Raw genomic sequence first — 23,568 nt, forward strand, 5'->3', positions numbered from 1 at the left:
ATAACAGCTCAATTGCATGAGATAAACGCATATCTGATAAAAATAAGTGGAATCACGGCCATCAAGTAGTAATCACGCTAATAATTCCTGCGTCATGTAATTAAACTATTGCATAAAAATATTATAATTATCCGTCCGTAGATGTCGCGATGTGATCCGATAATTGTGCAATCAATTGCACAATTTGAAAAACCGGTAAAAGTACGTATATATATTAGTTTAAGTATTATGAGCATAAGAGCGTAAGTGATCAAGTAAGCAGTATAAATTGATCGATGACAGCAGAAACTGCGAGAGTGCTCGAGAGTTTCCGCTTTCAAAGCGGAAACTCTCGAGCAACATATCTTTCCAACCATATCAACGCAAACATCATTAACAGTAAAAACAAATGAAGAGCGAGCCTTTCAAGAGATCAGCTTCGAGAAGATCCCAATCTGTCCCCAAGAAGCTTGACCAATGCCTGCAATTCGAGAGGTTTTTAATAGTTTGTCAAAACCGTCCGCAACGCAACAGAGCGAACCTTAAATTCCCAATTACAAGACAGTATTCGCACTCGCCAGGAAACACTGAAAAGTTATAATTTCCAAAGTTCACACCAAATCGCAAAAAAAAACTAGGTACGCAGCCCTCATGATAGCTTATTTGCTTGTGACATCCGGATCAAATTCGTCGGAACGCGAGTGCCAAATTTGGTAAAACGCCATTGAATGCGGGATGAGTGACAACAAAACCAAAGGCCGAACAGAAAACATTTTCCACTTTTGTCTATTGCAGCGTGGCCAAACAGCAGCCATTTTTCCGTCCTTCACGAATCAACACTTTCGCAAACTATATATTTCTTTTACACAACCCAAACTTGAGCAAAACTGTACACTAAAATGTTTTTAAGGGCATTAATGTACTAAAGAAGTAATTTAGCCATACTGCGTGAAGTCTTTTCTGTATTAAGACCGGTGTAATTCGTTGTTTATCACCAAGGTTTCAAACAGACTCGTCCATCGTCACCAGGGTGAACGAATAATCTTTACAATGGTTATCTCAGAGTAAAACTTAATCACTCACACTGATGACGATGAACGAGTTGTCCGTTGAACCGTTGGAACTAAACAACGAATTAAACTGGCGGAAATCGCGAGAACACTCCACGGAAAGAATAACTTCATATTTTTGAGTCATGATAAATTTTCAAAGTGGCCTGAGCGATCACTTTGGTTTTTCTACAGTAATATCATAGAGTAAGTATATATACTTACTCTATGGTAATATGTATTCGCGGGGCCCTTTGTCGCTTTCCCACTTTGAAGACACCAACATTTGCACTATAGGAAAGCAGTTGCAAAAAGGGAGAGAGAGAGAGAGAAAAAACACACCGATCCACTCTCCTTGGCGCGTTGCCAAAGGAGGGAGAGTGGGTTGGCTGCACGCTCGCCTTCTGCCGCTAAACGTATAGCAGTCGGGTGGTGTGGCGTGAGTTAGCGAGGGAGAGAGAGAGAGAGGATAGAGCAATGCATATAGTGGGTCATTGACACACTTCACTCTCCGCGGAGCGACGGAAAAATTCAAGAGATTTACACAAATGGACGTGTTATGCACCGTCGTATACGGACGGCGGGCTCGAATATAATGGGAATACCTGTTAAACCTAGGATGTAACGAACAATTTGCATGCATATTTAGGACGATTAGAGTGAATAAGAGCTAGTTTTGTGCAAATGATCATCCTGTCCATTAACATGTTCCGAAACACGGGTTTCACGGTGAGATAAGTCGAATGACTGAGATACCTCACCGGCATGACAAAAACGAATTCTGAAAAAAATAAGGTATTTGTAATTAAGTTTGTGGCACGTTCAGGATACACCTAACTTCCAATAACGTTCTTTCTAGAATGACTGGTCATACATATTAATGTTTGCAGTCAGGTATGTGAAGAGGATGCGATCTTTTTTTTGCAATGAAGCAAATAATAAGTTCAACGGTCCGATAATTTTTGCACCAGTCCAGATGTGACTACAAAAATATTTCTTTCTTTACACCACCAGGCGGCAACCACAATTAATTTCTATCATTACCACACTTTTAGCGGATGGATTCACGAACTTCCCCGAAAAAAGATGCGTAAAGAGAAAACTATTAATCTGTTATTTTGTTTTCGCGATTATGCGAGCAATAGTTATTAATTCGACTATTTAACGGGAAAAATCTTTTTCCCGTAGACGAAATTTATTGAGGTCAAAAAGAAAAATTCTGGCGCGCACACAGCGGATATGTCAAGAATTACACCGCTGATTAAATATTTGAAAATCTTTTTTTCCGACCGAAGCGTCATAATCACCAACTACGGTGATTTGCCTCCCTTTACAAAAATTATTTCCTTCTTAATAAACACCTGAAGTCAGGTGAGCCGTATTGAGAAAGACCTCGGCCAATGTACTTTATATGGTTAATTTTTCACAAGTTTATTTAGCTTGAAGTCTAAAACGATCCCATATACAGACCGTACACATCGTAATCCAATGCGAATAACACTACTGGGAAAAATGAACATGCATTTACTCCACAATCAAATGCTGCTTTACGTTCTGAGGGTCTTATCGAATATTTTTATTCTATGGAGAGGATGAAATGGACGGAGAGGAAAAGGAACGACGAAGTGCTGGATATGGTTGGCGAGGAGAGGCAGCTTTTAGATGAGATACGGAGGAGACAGAATGTATGGATGGAGCGAATACTTAGCAGGGAGGGGATGTTTAAAATGGTGTTATAGGGTAGAATGTTAGGGAAACGAGGGAAGGGAAGGAAAATAATAGGATTTTTAGATAGATTGAAAGGGAGTCGGCCTTACAGTGAATTGAAGAAGGTAGCGTTGGAAGGATAGGGAGGCTCCCATATCACTTCTTTAGTACTCCATGGAAACCTACCTTAATCGGTAGAATACTGTAATAATAACCCACAGGGATGTTCTATCGCCATTTCACAGCATTGAGTTCAGTGCTGTTCCCTCGATCGACCTCGCAGAAATTTATCGCCACACTCGCGCCTGAAGGACGTCCTCTGAGCGCAACCTAAATTCGAGCAAAGCCCGTGAGTATTTATCTTCATATGTGGACGTACAGGATACGTTGATAGCGCGGCGTCGTGAACTGGAGGACCTAAGAAAACGAACGGCATGACCTTACTCCCTCAATGAAACTGAGGTTTTATCGCCTCCCGTCTCGGTACCGCACCTAATAAGGTATGGAAATCAGCAAGACGCCACTAAGTTTCAAAGGATTATATCACGGAGCCATAAGACTAGCGACCTCGAGTTTTTGCCATTTCTTCAATCACTCAATGACAAATGGAAGGGAGTATACGAGCGAGCATAAGGCGAAAACGAATGTCCATGCTTCAAATAATCAGGCGAAGCTATCTTGAAAAAGTTACCCCCCCCCACAATTCACCCGAAGGGACACAAGGATACCTCAAATAATACCAGGATCAATTACAATTATTCTGTAAAAATATCGAAACAAATCATGCAATTCAAAAAATTTAATATTAATTTTTTGGAACTTAGGTGCATTTTAATTATGTTTTTGGAGGATAGGTTTAGATTGCGGGAGCAATTATGATATCCTTCAGAGCTATACGAAAACTGCTTAGAGTCACACCAAGTGCGTACTGTTTCCAGTCCCGAGAGAGACTACGTTTTGCCAAACTGATAGGTAAAGGAATTATTTCATCCGATCGAATAAAGACTTGAATAAGAGCCAGTGTTCAAACGCTGGCACAACTCATAAAAGGCGAACAAATTTCTTTTGTATTCTGCTACAAACTACTGCTTCCCAAACTCCTTCCGCCACATGCAGAATGATGCGGCTTGCGGAGCGAAGTATGCTGATGCAGAATAAAAACAGGCTCCCTAAAAAATCGCCTCTTCCACGACTTGAGATTAACGGACATGACTTAATCGCATCGTAGCGTAGACAATGATACTAACAGAGATTAATAATGAAAGAAGGATCTCGGATATACAAAATTATTTATTATGAATTACTTTTTGGTGTATATAATGAAAAATACGGCAACATTTCCATTATCTTGTGATTACTATCCATGTCTTGAGTCAATTTTGCCCCGTGGATCTTGCTAAAATTATAATATTTAACTCCATTGAGGCTGGAATTCAAAGGTGAGTAAATTTGCATGCCCCAATTCATACGGTGTAGCATGAATAGTTCAAGACCTGAGATCATCCCGCGGGAAATTTAAGCGTTCAATTACTTCTCGATGAATGGATCATTGTGATAATAAATCATTCGCAAAAAGAGATTGGGACCCGAAACTTGAAGGTATCACAATTAGCTCGTGCATGGGAGAACAACAGGTTCAAAAAGTTCGGAGAAATCTCTCGGGAATAGGGTTATATTGGAAGCTGGGATGAATGGGGAAGTCCGTTCAGCTAACTCAGCCACCACGATGGCTTCTTTGAATATATCTCATTAACCATCACCTTTCCCACCTTCTGTTCATTCACGTTCCACACGCATTTAAGCCCCGTAAAACAATGCAGGAGAGGATAAATGAAATTGCAGCTTAATACAAATAAAATGCAATACGGGATCATGGAGTCACGAGCATGTCTACCAATTCATTCGCACGGTTCATCGCTGAGTAACATGCCCAACACACCAATTAAGAATGCACTTCGATAAAATCGATGAAAACGTGAGAAGAAGCGTTTGAAAATTAAACATATCGATGGCTAAGTTCTGACAACACGTACCTCAAATTCGGCCGGTGTGAAACAGGCATCTTAAACAAAGCGTAATAACATTAAAAAAAGAAAATACAAGCAAAAAACAACTCTTCGTTTGCAAATGAATGCTTCTTTTTCAATTTTATGAACTTTTGGTTTTTAATTTCAGCGTGCAACTAACGAATATTAATCGTTTTTTTTTCTCTCCTGAAAATCTGCTATTTTTTGAGATACGTGTTGTTAGAACATAGCCATCGATATTGGATATGATGAACTAAATAAAGTACACATGGTTTTACAATCAAATATACATATTTGGAAATATATCCATTAAAGAAGAAATACATCCTTAGCATATTTCATCTTATATCATTATATTCCACAAAATCTCGGCTGACACAGTTAATTCCACTTGGTTTAATATACCTTTCTCCGACTTAGTTTCCAGGACCATTCCTAATGGAAAAGTTTTTCAATTCTTCAATTACTTTTGAGCGCATGTCATCTTAAAATTTAACCTTTTGCCTTTACCAGAAATATGAAGTGTTTAAGAGGTGAGAAATCTATTTCATATAATTCTTCCTTCTTCCCTCATAAACCTTTTACTATTTCAATTTCTTTAACCATTTCTATACACAATAATCCCCACCACACGAACCAGTTCCACCTCTCTTTTTCAATCAATTTAAAATCTTTATCATCATTTCAACCCTACTTCATACGGCCCAAATCCCCATCCAGCCAGAAGAGCTCGCATGAGTTCATTGATTTCCATATGATTACGCAAAAGTTATACTACGGACACCTGCCTACCAATATATCTACGGAGCAATACCCTTCATATTCTGTATTCGATATGATTGATTACTGGTTGGCAAAGTATATCCAGAATAAACGGGACGTGCTATAGTTTCTAACTTAACTATTACCAAAGGTATTCAATCATCAATATGATCTGTAGTGCCACACTTCAACAACGAGTTTAACTTCCCTAGATGCAGTAGGTACGAATCGCTATGCACTTCAGCGGTAGACATTCATCGTTATACCTTAAATTCTGAAGTGTAACGCGGGGGTATTAGGTAGGTTTTTCCGCAGAATTTTCGAAGATAATTTATATGCGTGAACGAGTGGGCGTTATGTAAAAGACTTACAAGGCATGCACTCCATAAAAAATATCTTTTACATACAACGTAAATAAATACTCGATCACTGAAATGACAATATTCCGGCAACCTAAAAAAAAATCCTCCTTTCGGCGAATGAGAATTTCAATGGTACTGAGAATACGAATTTCAGCTTCCAAGGTACGCAGTTGTCCTGCGCGTTGAGTACGAGTGCGTGATATCCTTTAAATTTTAGAGACATAACATAGATAACAGCCGCAAGTTTAAGCGATTTACGCAAAAGTGGGCGTCATACCTGGGTATTTAGGGGTTTTCAATGCAATAGAGAAATATGCCTCATTCGGCGGAATGCTAAAAGTAAAATAACCGCCGGGATGGTCGCTTGGGTTAAACGCGCGGCAATATCACGCGACGAGGCGTTCGAATGAAAACATCACCCCCGCAAAGAACGGGCGGAACAAAACACGTGCGAAAGGGAAAAAAAACTGTGACACGGGTAATTTTTCGAAACGGTGTCTCTGGCTCACCGCTTCCCCATTCCGGGGAAGGATAAAAATACGACTTAAGCCAATTAAGGCAGCCGCCGCAGTCGCCGCCCGCTCACTGCATTTCTATGCCCCCGTTTTGAAGAGACTACAGCCGCGAAACTGACAGTGTTCGAGTCTTCGCAACCCCCCTACAAAACACACCCACAGCATGGTCGGAGGCGCACCGCACAAGACATGGATGCCCATGCCCACTGAATACGCGAAGAAAAAATTGAACGTCGCAGATTTCCCAGAAAATGGTTAGGTATGGTATTTGAAGGAGGCGACCGACAGCTGAGGTCATTTGCGCCATGTGGGAAGACTAGGTAAGGAAGGGTGAAGAGAAACCCGGCGTCGGCATTAGCCTGCTCGGCTAACGAAAGGCGCCAAGGGGACCACGGCTTAACGTCCCACCCGACGGACGGAGTCTTGCGCTTGAAATGTCCTCCACACAGCATTCAAGCAGAGGGCTTTCCCAGAGAATAGAAATAATTTTTTTTAAATGATAAACAGCCTATTCAAGGCTAAGAATGAAACATTTTACACACTTTACTTCTTTTTAACATTCACGAATCTTTCCATGGGAAAAATGCCCTTGCACCTCGAATATCTTTATAACATAATCACAAGACACGTTCCTACTTTACCATATAATTTCAAGGCGCATCCCAGAGATGTAAATAATATGGAAACGTCGTAACGCGTGGTATTTACCTAATAAAAAAGAGGTTTGTCGCATTCATTCTGGTACCCCGCCTTCGCAGTTCATGGAAAAAAGTAAGTTCACACTCCGGAAAAATATCTCACAACCGAGGGAAAATCTAGGGGAGTCGAACATAAATATGAAATTTGTAGCGTATTGATGCCAAGGAAATGAAGTAAATAGAATTTTACAAAGGAGTACGGGAAAATCTTCTATAATTCAGTGAAAAGTGGCCATTCGACATTCAAACCCTTCACGGCCATGTTTCTCCAAATCCTTAAGAGTCTGAAACCACATTTCTTCCAATCTCGTTGAAAAAAATATAATAAGATTGATAGCAGAGTGGGTAAAGTGCGGTAATTATCGATGGGTCCAGGGTTTAAGTAAGCTCTGGGATAACCTCAATTAAATACCCCGCGGTTTGAGCAATAAGAGGCCAGAATACAGTGAAATACAAAAGTTGGAGAGCTAGTTCAGACATAAATGAGTCGGCCATAAAAGCTAACAATGCGCAAGAAATCACAAAAAATATGACTATTCCTGGGCAAATACCCAACGACCATTAACATCTAAGAGGTTTTGCTCGGTTCCATTGCGTAAGACCAGCAAACAGCGAAAATACAATGACTTTAATTCATGTCAAAACAGCTTAACAAGAAAAAAAATGACTAACTCCATCGGAGTTAAAACATGAATGAAATCGTTAAATATTTCTCTAACGAATCACGACTGATCAAGAGTACAGCGGTCTTTCCCTCTTAAGATGAAACACCCAAGAGACACGCTCGTGCATTACCGAACATTTTCTAGAGAAATCGTGATTCCGCCCGTGACGCCAGACTCAAGATCATCACCCACTCACCAAAAGCGTGACGCAATCACGGATGCTCGACGAGCGCTAAAAAGCCCGAGGCGTAAGGATTTCCCCTCCACTTATCTGGACCGGCGATCTCGCGAACGAAAATAAAATCGATTTTTTTCCTCGCAAGTGATCTGCGATTGCCGACTGCTCATGCGATAAGCGAAGACGTACTTCCACCGTGCATTGTCGTTGATCTGGGTGAAAAACGTAGTAACGTAGCAATCCTCATTTTTTTATTCTCTATTCCCGTAGAGGCATGCGCAGGAAGGCTTCTATGGATACCAAACGGGCTCCAGGCTTGTGAACGATTCGATGGGTCACTCATTCTATGTCACCAGGGATAGCTGATATCGTGCAATTCTGCATATTACTGATACATCACCAAATCGGCATGGTACATAAATGAAAATCCGCAACCATGGAACCGAGCCTGTCCCCCGGTTAGGAAAGCATCCCAACTTTCATCACCCGCAGATGTATTCTGATTTATAGATTTGGATTAAAAAATAATAACCGACGGCGAATCCATAAAACGACGAACACCTTTAAAATAAACTTAGCCACCTATAAAATTCACCCTCCAATGCGTAATCACGGAAGTTACTGATATTAGTTCTGATACACTATACAATTGGGTTTCCTAGAAGGCGACAGCAATGGAGTATTATTAATTTACATAAATATCAGTATCTGTTCATTCATGATAACAAGTCTTAACAAAATAATTGCCGCATCCATTTATGTGACTACTCTTCTGCACTGCAGGAAAATATACAGACAACCTCCATCATGCTTTTGGATGAAATTGGATTGGATTGTGATGGGAGTGAGTTCGTGAAAAATAATACGGACAAATCACTACTAATAAATATTCTAAAAAATTACTACGGTTCAGTAAATATTCATAAATAAAAAAATATCGGTATATTTCCCCAAAAACTGAGAGCCTGGATTACCACATGGAATAAAATGGAGTTATTATTTTCATTGATCCTTATTATGCGGGATTTGAAGTATTCACATCGTCGTAGGCCGCGCATAACTTTTCAAACACTGCTATTACATTTAAACTACACCTGTGCCATGTGATTAACCCAACATGTTTAACCCCAGGAACGACAGGACCAAATTTTGCAAGCACGAGGGAGGTCGACAAATTTTAACTTTTCAGCTAGAATTGCAATATTCCGGAGAATAACACTTATGGTTCTACCAAAAAAAACTTGCTATTTGTACTCAAACATCCAATGCAAATAACACCTGAAGGACTGCAATTCACAAACGCGCATTGGCGTATAATGAGCGGATATCCTGTTTAACGGCCTTAATTTATCTTCTCGGAAGGTTCTTATGAAACACGGGATAAAGACTTGAGTGTAATGAATGGCGAAGCCGATTGTGGAGCCAGCAAATTGAATGACCTTGCAGTGAGCAGCACTACTATCTTTAAGTCCGCGGACGAAAGTCAAAATCCAACGCGAGCTGGATGAAGTGCGAACAATCGAACTCAAGAGGACTTGCTCGGAGAAAAAACGCGAGTATTAATAAAAACTACAAAACGCCTATTGATACAGGCTAACTAAATTAACGGAAGATGATAAAATGGAAGTAAGGCCAAGAGATTTTGATGCAAGAAGAACATGATTCTTATTAACTAGCAGGCTATCCGGCGTTGCTCGGGAATGATAGGACCCAGAGAAGTGCGGAATTTGGAATTCATGGTCACATGGAAGGATCTTTAGATAGCGGAACAAATCAGTTATGTTCATCTTAGTAAAACCACTTGTCTGTTTCCACACACTTTTATTTAAACCGACCATGGTTTCGGCAACCATGGTTTTCGAGTTGCCGAAAACATGGTCGGTTTAAATAAAAGTGAGTGGAAACAGACAAGTGGTTTTCCTAAGCTGAATATCAAAGATTTCCACCGTATCACGCCGGACACTGTATATTTTAAATCAGTTATGCTCGTATATATGTAACAGCAAACAAGGTAAAAAAACTATTTCCGTATACCGAGCAAATTCTCCACATCCTTGATGTGTGTCCGTGCGTTTGTGGACCGATAACGTCGTGTGATTACATACCTTAGGTTTCCACGAAGAGGATTAATAGTGTTAAGAATTATTTCAGTAACGTTTTCCCTTTCTACATCTACATCTACAAATTACCCTGCGAGCCACCTCTAGGGTGTTTGGCAGGGGGTGATCAATCACCAGCATGCAGCATGCATTTGGACTCCCACATGCACACCACACCGTCCAAGAAACGTCCCGTATAATAACAAACTATACTACTATATACTGTTAGAAATAGAATATAGAATAGAAATTCAGAAACATGCAGTAAGTTTTACATAGGTTAGTAGGCTACACTACAAGTCATGCAATCTATTTACGCGTTCTATTGCTGCCGTTATAATCTCTTATTGATCGTGGAAAAAATGACATTCGGAATCTGTCTGTTCTGCAATCTATCTCTCTTATTTTATTTATATGATCTGATCTTCCGTAGTACGTTGGCGTCCGTAAGATATGGTTAACTTCGTCAGAAAAGACACTGCTCTTGAATTTATCTAAAAGGTTTAGTCTATTTTTCAATCTACGGTCCGACAGAGATTCCCATCCGAGTTTATGTAAGAGGTCAGTTACACTAACAAGACTATCGTAACGACCTTTCACATACCTGGCAGCTCTTCTTTGCACGCGTTCTAACTCTGTTATTGAGCCTTTTTCATGAGGGTCCCAAACACTGGCAGCGTATTCCAAATGTGGTCTAACGAGGGAAAAGTAGCTAATTTCTCTCACTTTGTCGTTGCACTTTCCTAATATTCTTTTAACAAAACCCATTTTACGATTAGCTTGACCGGTTATTTCTCGAATATGTTTATTCCACGATAGATCATTATTGAGTCTAACCCCTAGATATTTCACGGATTCAACTGCCTTTAACTGCGTGCCCCGAATGACATAGTTACGCTGTAGGGAGTTATTCTTCTTCCAGAAATTCATTACGACGCATTTTTCCAAATTTAATTCTAACTGCCTTTGAGCATGTCAAGGCGTGCTTACCCGGCAGGTGTTGATTGACGTGACATAACGAACGGTAATGAGAAAACACAGCAAATGACTAGTTGGAAACAACCAAAACTAGTACTACTGCATTTGGGAGCATGAGATACACCAACGTACTAACGTTGGTAGCAATCCGTGCATCCGTACGGAAATGCATATCGAAAAGTAAAACAGATATCATCTTGTATAAATATGGATTACAGTAGCTGTAATTCCCATTAAGATGACCATACTCCACGAAGTTGTTTGATACGATTGAATCAATTTTATTGAATAGTTGCTTGAATTTAAGTTTAATGTTATTCTCAAATTACACTTATAGTTTTGAAAGGGCTACATTATACAGACTAAAGGCTTGACTATTGTTACACTGAGGGATTGAGTATAATATAAAGAAAAAGTCTCTGTGGTACTGCTCAAATTGCAACCATTATCTCCTGTATAAACTCCAGACCATCTCAAGAGACAATAATCGCCTTTGAGTGGCCTCCAGAGGGTAAGGGCCAGGAGAGCTAAAGAGTTAGCTTAATCGATGACCGTGAGAAGATGTGGAAGGGGCAGAGAGAGAGAGAGAGAGAGAAAAGAAGGGGCGCTTCTTATGCTGGCATTCACATCAAAGGCCATGGGACGGGGGGTGGTGGGAGGAAACTAAACTTTCTCCTTTCCGGCGAATTAACTGGTTGAGTCATCAGCCGGCCAGTAGATATGAAAATTCCGCGACCCGTGGAGAGAGACAACGGGGGACGCGGAGCGGAAAAATCTTTTTCGAGAGGTCGTTTCCTCTTCCCTACGGCGTACGCAAATTGATTTCTCCCATGAAAAACTCCTCAGCGAATTAGAGAAGCGGGCATGGAATGCTACAGTGGGAGGGGATATTCCACTCTCCATGCAAGTAATGGGCTGGCTAGGTCACGAATGTTAGGCCCACGCTGAAAGCTTATGTCACAAATATGGCTATCTCCAGTCGGCTATTAACTATGCAGCGCGCGATAAAGCGCTCTATTGAACAGTACATATATTCCTCTCTTTAAATATAGGCTAAAAAGATAAGCCTATAAGATTATAAAAAGCATTTCCATACAGTGTGTGCATTCAATTACATAAATGAAATATTGCTGACCTACTGAGTTCAAACCGTGCAATACCTCGGTTCATGAAGATTCACTTCCGAAACGCAATGCTGAAATAAAAATCCCCACCCAAAAGACCATGAAATATCAACTTAATTGTGGTTAGTAGTGACTTAAGTCAGTCGGTACTATTCCCACGCCAACGACAACACACTTTAGAAGCGCCCAGGTTACCCATTCTTCGCAATGACCAGATTATATCTTCAATGCTTATTTAACAAATGGAGCAGCGCAAGAAGGGACACTTGGCAGCAAAGACACACAAGACAGGAAATTTCACTATGGACATCCCTCAATATTTTTTCTAACCACTGTTTCAAGATGACGTCATTATCGAGATCTATATCGTATACTTGATCAGATCAAAAGAAGTGTGGAGAGTAGTAATTTAAGTTTCTTTTTATATTATTATTATTAGTTGCAAACACTGAATGCCAATTCCGAATGTGGACCTTCCACAGCTTTACGAAGCTATTTAATACCGCTATACCGCTTATTCGCAAATGATTAGTCCATGAACACATTCTTATTCAACGTAAACCTATATCACCTGTTGGTCACTCGTCTCCAAAGCCATACTACATGTGACTGAATAAACATATTCATATTTAGCTTGTCTTAAGCTTCTAAAATACTTCTCACGTGGGCATATGAAAAACTTGCCAAAGTGATAGGCACTAATTAGATACATATCTTCACAATCAACCCAGGTTAAATTCCTTTAAGTACCCGAATTAACGATTGATGTATAAAGTGTAAGCACTTAAAAATGGTGACAACAAGTTTCACGGATGGAAAGTGAAATACACATAAGTATACATGGGCCACTTACAAAAAGATGCACCGAATAACAAATTGGGAAAAAATAAATTAAATAATAAACTAATTTAATTATACATGCTTAATATTTCGATTAAGGAACACTAAAATCCGTTCAAGTGCAGCCTCGCAAGCAAAACCTCCAGATTCTATAATACTTTTACACTTATGACTATAACAGTACCTACCGTTTAAATACGTATCTCACTGGGTTCACTCGTTTCTTACAATAATACTCGATTTATAAGGTGAAACAACATCGTAAAACGTTGACATTAACGTATTTGCAGATTCCGCTGTTCGTAAATGAAAAGTGATATCATTCAATTCCTGAGAATGAAGTGCTATAAAAGTTCTTTCTATATGACAGTATTTCGTCCTGAGCTATAATAAGTTTGGTTGGCTTAACGAAGGCATTCTCTTCCGTGGTACTGAAATTTCATTTGCACCTGTGCATGGTGGTTGGAACCAGTTTAATTTGAAAATGAAAGTCTAGGGGCATCATAATTTCTACAACAATTGGTCTTTGGTCGCTCGAATTAATTCCCAAAATTTCTATATTCTATAACTTAAGATAGATGCATACATTGAATGCGAATTCCTAGGCAAATGAGTGAAAGGCAACCACCATTATGGCTTAATACGCATTTTCATAGAAGGTCTGATTTCCTATTAACAAAGTTACATAACATGAAATAGCCAACGTCAAGGTTCCTAAAGACTTGAAAGTCAAATTTAGAATTAGCAGAGGGAAACAAAAGATTGCTATCAGCGAGCACTTACGGAAAAAGTCAACGATGCATAATATTACGAGAGGTTTCTCCACCGTCTTATAAAAAAAACGTGTAGCTTAAAAGCTGTAACACATTCTCATAAAAATATAGTGACGTGATTCGGCGGTGCGTCAGACAGTTGGGCAATTCGAAAGTGCAATTTCGCAACAACAACAATACACATTCGGCTCAGGGTCGATCCGACAGACAGCAAGTCGACAATTGAATGCGGGCATGCGCCACTATCACCATGCTTGGTATCGAGAACCACACGACAAAAACCACTATCTCTACGAAATAAAGACAACATCTCGCACTATTTGAATTCACAACCATTTGAATGAAACGAGGTTGACTCGTTTCACAATCTGGAGCTTTCCGAGTCGAAAAATTGTAGCGTAACGGTATCAAGGCGCTAAAGAGTGCACAGCCTGAGTAAAAATCGCTACAATGAACAACAGCCACCAAGAATCTCACCGCGATAAACACCTCCCAAAGAGGTAGGTAGGTAGGTTATAAAGTTTTATGGTTAGCAAAGGCGTGAATTGCAAAAGAACTATTGACTCGATGAAGAACAAGGCCAAGCACGTACCGGTCTGAAGTACGAAGTTAACCAGGAATCACAACCGCGAACAATATCAGGGAAAACATGAAGACGTCAAGAATGATGTATTGACAGTCAGGACCATCTCCGGGACAGTCAATGACAGCAAAACACACCTCTTTGAAGGTCGACGACTGCTAAACACCTCATTGGAACTATTCTATACGCACGTTAGCCTCAAACTTCAAAAAGGGTTCACTTTTACTGAACCAAACATTCATGGTTACAGTCTTCTATAAATGGAGGGTTACAATCATATTTAAATAAACTTGCAACGAACAAAAGGGCTGCATTATACTCTGTATATGATGTAAACATGGACCTAGTGCACTCCCACAGCATTTTGGTCACGTCTGTGATAAAATTGCACAAATTTACTTCGCCCTCCACATCTTACAGCATTGCAAGTTATGGGTGTCGAGAGTAAAGAATCAGCAAATCAAAAGTAAGGCCTGACGCCGCGATCACACCATTCTTCTATTAAAATAACATAATAAATTCGTTCAATAATTGCGATAGAAGATAGGAGCGTTATGGAGAAATCTTGAAAGCTGAGAAGAGGTGATTAAGGCAGACTTTAAACGCTAGCTTATCCCTAAGTCACAAAATCTCAATATTGCGCCGTTAAAAAAGTAGTTTTGGATATGGTGCTGCAAAAATAAACTCCCTCTGCCCACAAAAATATTCGGTAGACCCAGCTGTTCCTTCCGAAGGAAATGACCACCTGCTGCCCCAGTTTCCGGCTTCGTCCCTACCACCCTTCTCGTAAAAAGTCCCGAGTCAAACGACTCATTCGACAATTCGTACCCCAAAGTAAGATACAAGAAGGTTCCTTAATATTGGTCCACGACTATTACAATAGACGCCAGAATTTATGTTTACCAGTCGGCCACATACTGGTAGATGCTGTAAAAATGGAACAAATTTCTTTAGTTGATGCTGAATGATTTCCAGGGTCGCCTTAAAACTGAGTTTCATCATAACTAGAAACATCTTGAGCGGCATTATCCTTTTGTTTTCCTAATAATTTCCACAAAATGCTTGTTGAGTTATTTAATGTTGAAAAAAGAGAATTGTTGCTATTTAACGGCACCCAAATACTTCAGTCAGTTCAATTTTTCTCGCAAGAACCTGCCACAGAATATTGCTCATAAAATGTTTATCCAGTGTATATCCAGTCCTGTACTGATTGCCTTACTGTGTGTCACTAACCAAACATTCTTACTGGCTTCTGAATTTTCCTAATGATTCAAACCGCATGTTTACCATGTTTTAGCTTCATGGTGGCTCGCAGGATATTACGTAGATGTAGATGAACTGACCGGGGCCTGTTCCACATAGGTCCCTAGATTTTAACACTCTTGATATACGCGCGCAATACTTTTTCGAATCGTGCGACCTCCGGCGAGATTCTCGACCAATAACGCGGCCGCGCGCAAGGGCGTGGGTGGCAGGATACGAAGAAGAGGCCGGGGTTACCTCCTTCCCTCCCTCCACCCGCCGCATCGCGCCGCCCATCGTTCCGCTGGCGGGAGGCGCGGGTGTGAGTCACGCCAACGGCCAACCGTCGTCGCCCACCCTCCTTCCCAGCCACTTGTTCGAATCCGCGCCGCGACGGTTTGATTCAAACTCAAACGTCTCGCATGATATAATCACTTCTATAAATAGGGGTGTGAATGTGACTGGGCCTAGAAGTATGCACAACCACCCTTACACCCGGATACCCTCACCCCACAGGATGCATCAATGAAATACAATTCGGCTAAAGTCATCGTAATCCTTTTGTCACAGATAAATTAGCATTCATCCAATGGCTACTTAGACGATTTCACAACAAAAATCGACGTCCAACTAATGATCACGAAACATTATGCTTCATTCGGCTTTCTTCTCAAAATCAAGGTTTCCCGTTCTTAATTCAAACAACTGTTCAGTTAATCATTGGAAGACAAGGTAGAAAATTCTGATATCCTTCAACAGAAGTCCAGAAAATCAGTGAAGTCATAGAACAAAATAGCTTGTTGAAGGAAACATTGGGAGGGCATGAGGACTAGGGGAGAGCGGCAAACCACGCTTTGATTACGTTTATACGTCCAGTAATTAACGATTTTAAAGAGAGGAAAAGGAAATATGTTGAAATATTAAATGTTATGGGTATGGAGTGGTGAGCGGCGCTAAACAAATCTCAGGATTACAGGCTAATGTTGGTCACCATCGAAGTTTGCTGTGATGGTTTTAGTTAATCTGATTTTGTCTCATCAGTATTAAATACATTAAACCGAAGCAAATCGTTGAATTAGAACAAGGTTCCCTTGATGTCTCGCTTGAACATAATTTGAAGCAGAGAAATTATAAAAACTGTATCAGCTAGCGGTCACTGATCGATCGGTAACGAGAGCTATTTTTTGAACGGGACGCATTTCAGCAACTTTGCAGAGAATGGAACACGGTCACAGAAACTCAAGTGTCGAAATCATCAACGCGAAACGAAACGCGACGAGAGGAAAGCTGGGATGAACGCAGTGAATTCTGGGAGGCAGGAAGTTGGCAGAGTGCAGACGAACGCGCGCGAAATCAAGAGACTTAGCAAACGGCAACGGAGCAGATGAAAAGCACAAATAAAATCCAGTATCGAGATCAGCAAAGGGTATCGAAATATTCGCGGATGAGACGTCGATAAGAGTTCTCAACCATTAATGGAATTCCGAAATAAATGTTAGGCGATTAAACTTCAAGATAATGAACTAGAATCGGAAGAGATAAGGGAAGTCCCAACAGCTGGTGGATACAGGACTAGCGACAGGTGACAATGACGGGTCGTTTCTCATAATCGCTGAAGTAGATGCGCAGTACGAAAGTGTTGATGAAACCAACGCCCCGGCAAAAGGGTTGATGCCCAACACTAACCGAATAAGCACAAATCCGGACGCCTACCAATGAAAGTAAGGAATGGAAACGACGATACGAGGAAACCTTTCATAGCAGTAATGGAACAGGAAATCGAACAGAATTCCTCCTCCATGCGTGTTCGGGAAAAGTAGCTTAGCCAACGATGATCAAATCAACCAAATGCGAAAGTTCCATCTCTCCTACACCGTTCATATACTTTATGATAAGGAGAATTCACATATAATAATTATATTTTATCAACAACGAACAAGCTTTCATTACGCATTGCATAGAACCGCATAAACATACACAATATAAAAGAAAAGGATATTATGGGGGGTTAAAAACTAGGACCCTGCAATGCACGAAAGTAAACATTTGACACAAACGCGTTTTAAAGGCACGAAAATGATCAAAACACACACTCACCATTTTCCCGCCAGCAACCATCTTGTCACACTTTCAGATATCCGTTGGGTGTATTAAAAAACAGTACGAGGACAGCACAAAGAAGAATAATAGTCGAGAAGGCGGATATTAGTTTCACTCCCAAATGAGAGGAGGAGAAGAGAAAAATATCCGTAACTTGGAAAAAAAGAAGAGGGACAGCAGAAACGAAGAAAAAATAAACCGTGGATATCAGAATTTAGGCGAGTACGCCAACTCCAGGCGGGTGGTAAAACCGAAAACACTCGTAGAAAAATCTTCAAGAGCGCGATAATATATAAAAATCCAGCACAGGCGTCCCGAGCCACACGAACGACGAGAACAGACTGAACGAAACGAACCCTCAGACAAGAGCGCACACAATTCGAATAACGGACGCTCGCAGAGAGCCCAACCGACAAAGACTCGAAAGAGGGAGCGAGGAGTGGGGGGAGCCGGTATATCGTAGCGGGACGGTGGAAAGGGAAATGGTGGGGGGTGTGAGAGAGGCAAGAGTTTGTTCGTGAGGCACAACGAGGAGAAGTGGGGGGTTGAAGGCTTTGGAGCTGAAAAAGGGGTGGGGGAGAGGCCAGTTGCGGAGGGGTAGTCTGGTTTCCGAAAGGAGGGGAGGTCAAGAGTGGAGAGGGGGAGATTATACGCGAGGGGTGGGCTCAAAAGGACTAGAAGAATGGTCTCCTTTGAAAAGGGAAGGTTTTTTTCCTCTTCGAAATTATTATTACCCCCCTCTAACCCAGACTCGAACCTCCTCCACGCTGCAAGACTGGAAAAAAATTAAAGTCGAAAAAATGAGGGCACAACCGGACTTGAAGACCGACACTACCCCTCCCGCGCAAAACACCCCCACAAAGGCTTGCTTCGTGCTGAGGAAGAGGGTGCGGGCGGCGGTGGTGACATGAGTCGCTTCCAAGGAGAGTGGGTGCACCCTCCAGAGTTCGCATGGCGCGAAACACGAGGTCTGAAAGCCACGAGGAGACTGTGGCGGCATACCACGCAAGACGAGACGGAGAAGCTGAAAACAGTTCCATAAAGCGATTCCATAATTGTACACGTAAATATTTCGACTGCTGACATGGCATTGTTGGGCCATGTAGAAATTATCGGAAAGGACAGAATGCCCCATTTTAATTGTTAATGGCAAGATGGAAGGGGTCAGAATTAGAGGTTTATCGCAGAAGAAATGGCTACAGGATGCGTACGGCGATTTGAAGGCAATTGAAGCTACAATATGGAGGAATAAAGAAGAACAACTTTATAGAGGCACATATTAGAAGAAGTCAAGGCCCACACCGAGCTGTTGGACTATTGACATAGGCGGATCTAGGGGGTGGGAGGGTAGGTAATTTTCAGAGGAAAAGAAACAATAGGGTCAACCAATAAGTGAGAGGAAATTCCACAGGGGCGCGATATTCGTGGGGAGTACAATGGTTCGCAGAAATAGGACTGGGTAGGCCTATCTCATGCCCCCCCCCCCCCAAACCCTTAAAAAATACGCAAGATTTTTAATACGGTCCCATTATCATTGCGTTCGTTTTCGATTACTAGGTATCCTTGTGCCCCCCAGAACAAAATCCTGGATACGGCCTTGCTTGCGCCCCCCCTCTCTCACCCTCCCCCCGAAAGAAATCCTGGATCCACCCGCGACTGTTGATGATGATGACTTTGATATGTTATGCATAAAACCTGGTTAACACCAACTTTCCGTTTGTTTTTAATTCCTTTAACTTTATATCAACAGCAAAACAGTGACATACCGGGGGAAAATGTAGCAAGGTAAGCTGGGATATATTCAATTTTCATCTTTATGCTGCGCCGCTGGCTTTTTTCATTGTCCATCACCAGATTTATCTGATATTTGCCTGTTTTTTCAGTCTCAATTTTTATTTCCCAGGCTGGCATGAGTCCTGATACAGCATACGTCTTATCAAAATTTTCATTTATCAATCCATACGCTATTTTGAAGGAATTTAGAACTCCACTATTGCAACAGGATATTAGGAAATGAAATTCTCTGACTTTTTCCCTGAAAAAAAAACAGACCTTCTCCCGACATTTTTCCACAAGCAGATCGACATTCAGAGATCGTTATTTATCCAATACTCGATAAAAGAATCGGCTCACTATTTTGAATGTTGTTACGATTCAATAACACAACATGCGATAAAAATAAATTCTCAAGAAAGAAACTGTTGCAAATTTGAAGTTACACAAACAAGAATTTCAAAAATCCAAAGCAAAGAAGAGCAAATGTATCACTTAGGCATCATATCAACGAGAATGATTGCGAGATACTGAACGGACTCCGTAGTGTTGAATCTATGGATCATGACCACTAGTTAAAAAACAGCTGAAATAAAAGAGTACTCGTGCAGGATAAATGCTCAAATTTACGACAGAATAAAAATGATGATACGAGAAAAAATAAAAATGATGACTCTTATATTTCACCTTTTTTTTAATGATACCGAGAACAAACAATATGTTGTATAAAATGTAATGGAAGCGCCAAATGAAAATTTTCACAGGAAAAGAAACAATAGGATCAGCCAATACGTGAGAAGAAATTCCACAGAGGCGCGGTATTCATAGGGCATAAAATGGTTCGCGGAAATAGAACTGGGTAGGCCTATCGCTGCAATGGCACGTGCTTACAAATCAAAGCATAAAAACTTTAAAAATACTTTCCTACACCGGTTAGCAATACATTAGAATCACATACATTAACTGATATAACAAAACATTTACGTAATGAAGGCAAAATTCGTTTTTTTTGGTCTGGGTGTATCGGATGACGACCTTCGTACGACGTTGCTAAGTCTTGATATTTATTTATTTATTTAGTCCTAAAACAGCACGAGGCCAATTACAGAGGACTACAATAACAGGAGAAATAATTACATAACATTAAGCAACGTAACCAACAAAAACAAAAAAAATTCAACAGTAATTACAAATAATAACAAAGAATAGTCATCAGGTGGGGCGAGGAATAGGGGGAAAATTACGATAGTGATGGTGCAAGTTGGGTGTGGGATGAAAAAAAGGATCAAAATTTGGAACACATTTGGCATATGAGTTAATGGAAGAAGGAAGTCTGAATAGAAAAGAACGTTTAGAAACAGAAAGGCGGGGGGATTTCCTTTTTGATGACATGTTTATCTGACAAGGGCGTAGCCACACTATTCTTGATCAAATATAAATGCAAGCTACTCCCTAAGAAGCCCGAGAATTAAACACCCTCCCCAGTTTCAAATACTACCTGTATAAAAATTGTCATTCTCCCTCACATTGCACCAAGCCAGTATGTGGAGTAGCTAGGTCTCTGAACACTACTCTCTCTCAAGAAAAAAAAAACAATCTCCCCTTCAATAAAATCAAATTCTATACATTCAATCATATTCCATACAATTCAATATACCTTAATTAAAAATACGATGAAGTCTTTGTACGACGAAAGATAGATACGAAGTCATGATTTTAAGGCCCCTTCCGGAGCATTGTTTGTATTGAAGATTATGTTTAAAAATTACACCCTATAAATTAAAATTATACCATTAACATAAACCAAGCCAATGCGTAGAGAAAAAACCCGTTTAGAAACGGCGAACGTTACCCCTCAGCAATACAATTATTCCGCAGAATATTCGCATAGGAACTTCCTCAACAAAAGGTATGACAGTGTGCTAGTGATATGAATTGAATTCATTGCCCCCTTTCTCGACTCAAATAATGTGCTACGGGAATGTATGAACTGATTGCACTGTTATTCACTTTAGTTCCCCAGAATAAACCGAGGAAATAAAAATAAATTACCCATATGAGGTAGATGGATTCTAATGTAAACAAATATTACGAAGGAAAAGGGTCACACGGTGACCTGAAATTCGTCACAAGATATTACGCGGACTCCATAACACGCATACTTGCCTAGGCCGCCAGCCAAACACATTAGGCGCGACCGTTCCAACCCCCAAAAGCCGCTAACGCCAAAGGGCCTAATTCGATTTGGAGAAGGCGCGTGGGTGGACAGAAGGGGGAGGGCGGAAAATGGCCAGAGTGGGACGCTTCGTTATGCATTTGAATTTCCTTCGTGACGAGCCCTTCAGTGTGAGGGGGGAAGAGGGTGAGATCTCGGCTAATACCCCTACGGTTAACCAATTGGGAAAGGGTTTCTTTTCTCTCCTACCCTGCCAAGCCCAGTCGATGCCGTAAGGAATGGGGTGAAAGTAATACTTATATTTCCCATGTTCTGGTCAAGTACGACCAAAGTTACAACCCGTCGTTTAAATGTTAGTTGAAGTCACTCGTCGATTTTTACCGAAGGACGCACATAAACAAAAGCGATCAATCATCAACCAAAACTTAGGCCAAAGATTAAAGACTTAAGGATGAATCCTCTATTCCTTCTTGAGCATAAAAATGAACTGAAATAAAATTTTCAACACATGTAACCACTATAGTCGGAATCAGCCAATCACAGCCATTAGGGATGCCACGATCAGCAATTTTGCAATTTCAATCGAAAATAGCCTTTTTTATACTTACTCCGATGTTAAAATGGAAGCGAAAAGGCTGAATTTGAGTCTGAGGCTGTACATACAATTTTTTGCCAGGTATAATTAAATTATTCCCAATGGCCAACCTTTGCTGCTTGGTGATCACTTCAGGACATTATAAAGCAAATGATAGAATGAAAATGTTTTTCTTTTTAAATATTTGCTATTGAAGGTTGAAAAACGAAGTTCTTAAATTAAACAGATATCTGAAAACAATGATTGAAAACTATCGTCAATTATCGGCTTCTGAGTCACAGCCAATGGACAGTATGGCCAAATAATGGGCACGCAAAGCACCGAGTGTTTTACGGGCATTGAGTTAGGTTTCTTAATTCGGGCCTATACGGGCACACTTAATGTTAAAAGGATTTCTGTTCATTCCAGCAAAATTGCTCATAAAGGCAATAAATTACTTGGGTTCGTACTGTCGGCTTCAACCTATAAACTAACCCACTTAAGGATTAAGGATCTTTTGAGGAACCGTGTGAGAGGTAACATAATCACAGACAAAATATACTACTGTGCACAGATTTTCATTGATAACGGCATAAGTTTGTCGACACTTAGGTCGGTTAATAAAAACACGTGGACCCTAAACACTTTCGTCGGAGAATAAGTTACACATCATAAAAACAGCATCAATCATCCCGTAAACAACTGAAAAGCTTTCATGTTGGAAACCGAATAAATGATAAGTAATAGTGGTTAGTGGCTGGAAAGTGAAGGAAGAGCTGGATGGAGGGTCAGGTGTAGAGAAGGAAAAAGCACGAGAAGCGAAGGGGAAGACGAGTCGTAAAGTCGTCCTCCCTTAGTGGCAAGCGAGTGCCATGTAAGTGCAGAACGAAGAGGGGAAGAACCTTTTAGGATGACATGAGGGGAATGGTTTGAAAAAGGCGACTATAAAACCAAGGAGAGAGCGAAACGAGGGCTAGAGGGAAAATGAAAATATGAAGGAATGAAACGGAAAGCATTACATGCATACCAACCTAACTTTCAACCCTAGTACATAGTGCAATGGCCATAGCTGACACCGGGAGTCTCCCTAATGAGCTGAGCTATGAGCTATTAGAAGAAAACATTCCAGAAAAAACGGATACAGCGATAGAAAAATCACTTAGGCCATGAAAAGAACATACAACGCAAATCTCGCAAGTCGCAAGAAAATTAAGAGCCTAAAACTGTAGTCAGGGCCGTTCTGCCGTATATTGTAACAGTTAACTGCCGTCTCAACAGTATCGACCAAGATTTCCAGTGTCCTCAGAAGTACAACGTAAATACGATACATAAGCCAAATATTAATGTGAAAGCACAAAGTTCTT

General features: G+C 40.6%; 1 protein-coding gene across 2 annotated transcripts in view; it reads right to left on the minus strand.

The window, feature by feature from the left end:
* The window catches only part of LOC124160200 (moesin/ezrin/radixin homolog 1), a 189,808-nt gene that overhangs the window by 78,343 nt on the left and 87,897 nt on the right, over positions 1-23,568 (minus strand). Inside the window, exon 1 of one of the 2 annotated variants that reach the window (XM_046535980.1) lies at positions 17,679-18,043. The exons of the other annotated variant lie outside the window; for it this stretch is intronic. Within the exon in view, the coding sequence (XP_046391936.1) occupies positions 17,679-17,699 (21 nt within the window). The 5' untranslated portion in view covers positions 17,700-18,043. Of the gene's footprint in view, positions 1-17,678; positions 18,044-23,568 lie in introns of those variants that run through there. 2 annotated transcript variants of the gene reach the window in all.

This window comes from Ischnura elegans, chromosome 6, assembly GCF_921293095.1.
Source record: "Ischnura elegans chromosome 6, ioIscEleg1.1, whole genome shotgun sequence".
Classification (NCBI taxonomy): domain Eukaryota; kingdom Metazoa; phylum Arthropoda; class Insecta; order Odonata; family Coenagrionidae; genus Ischnura; species Ischnura elegans.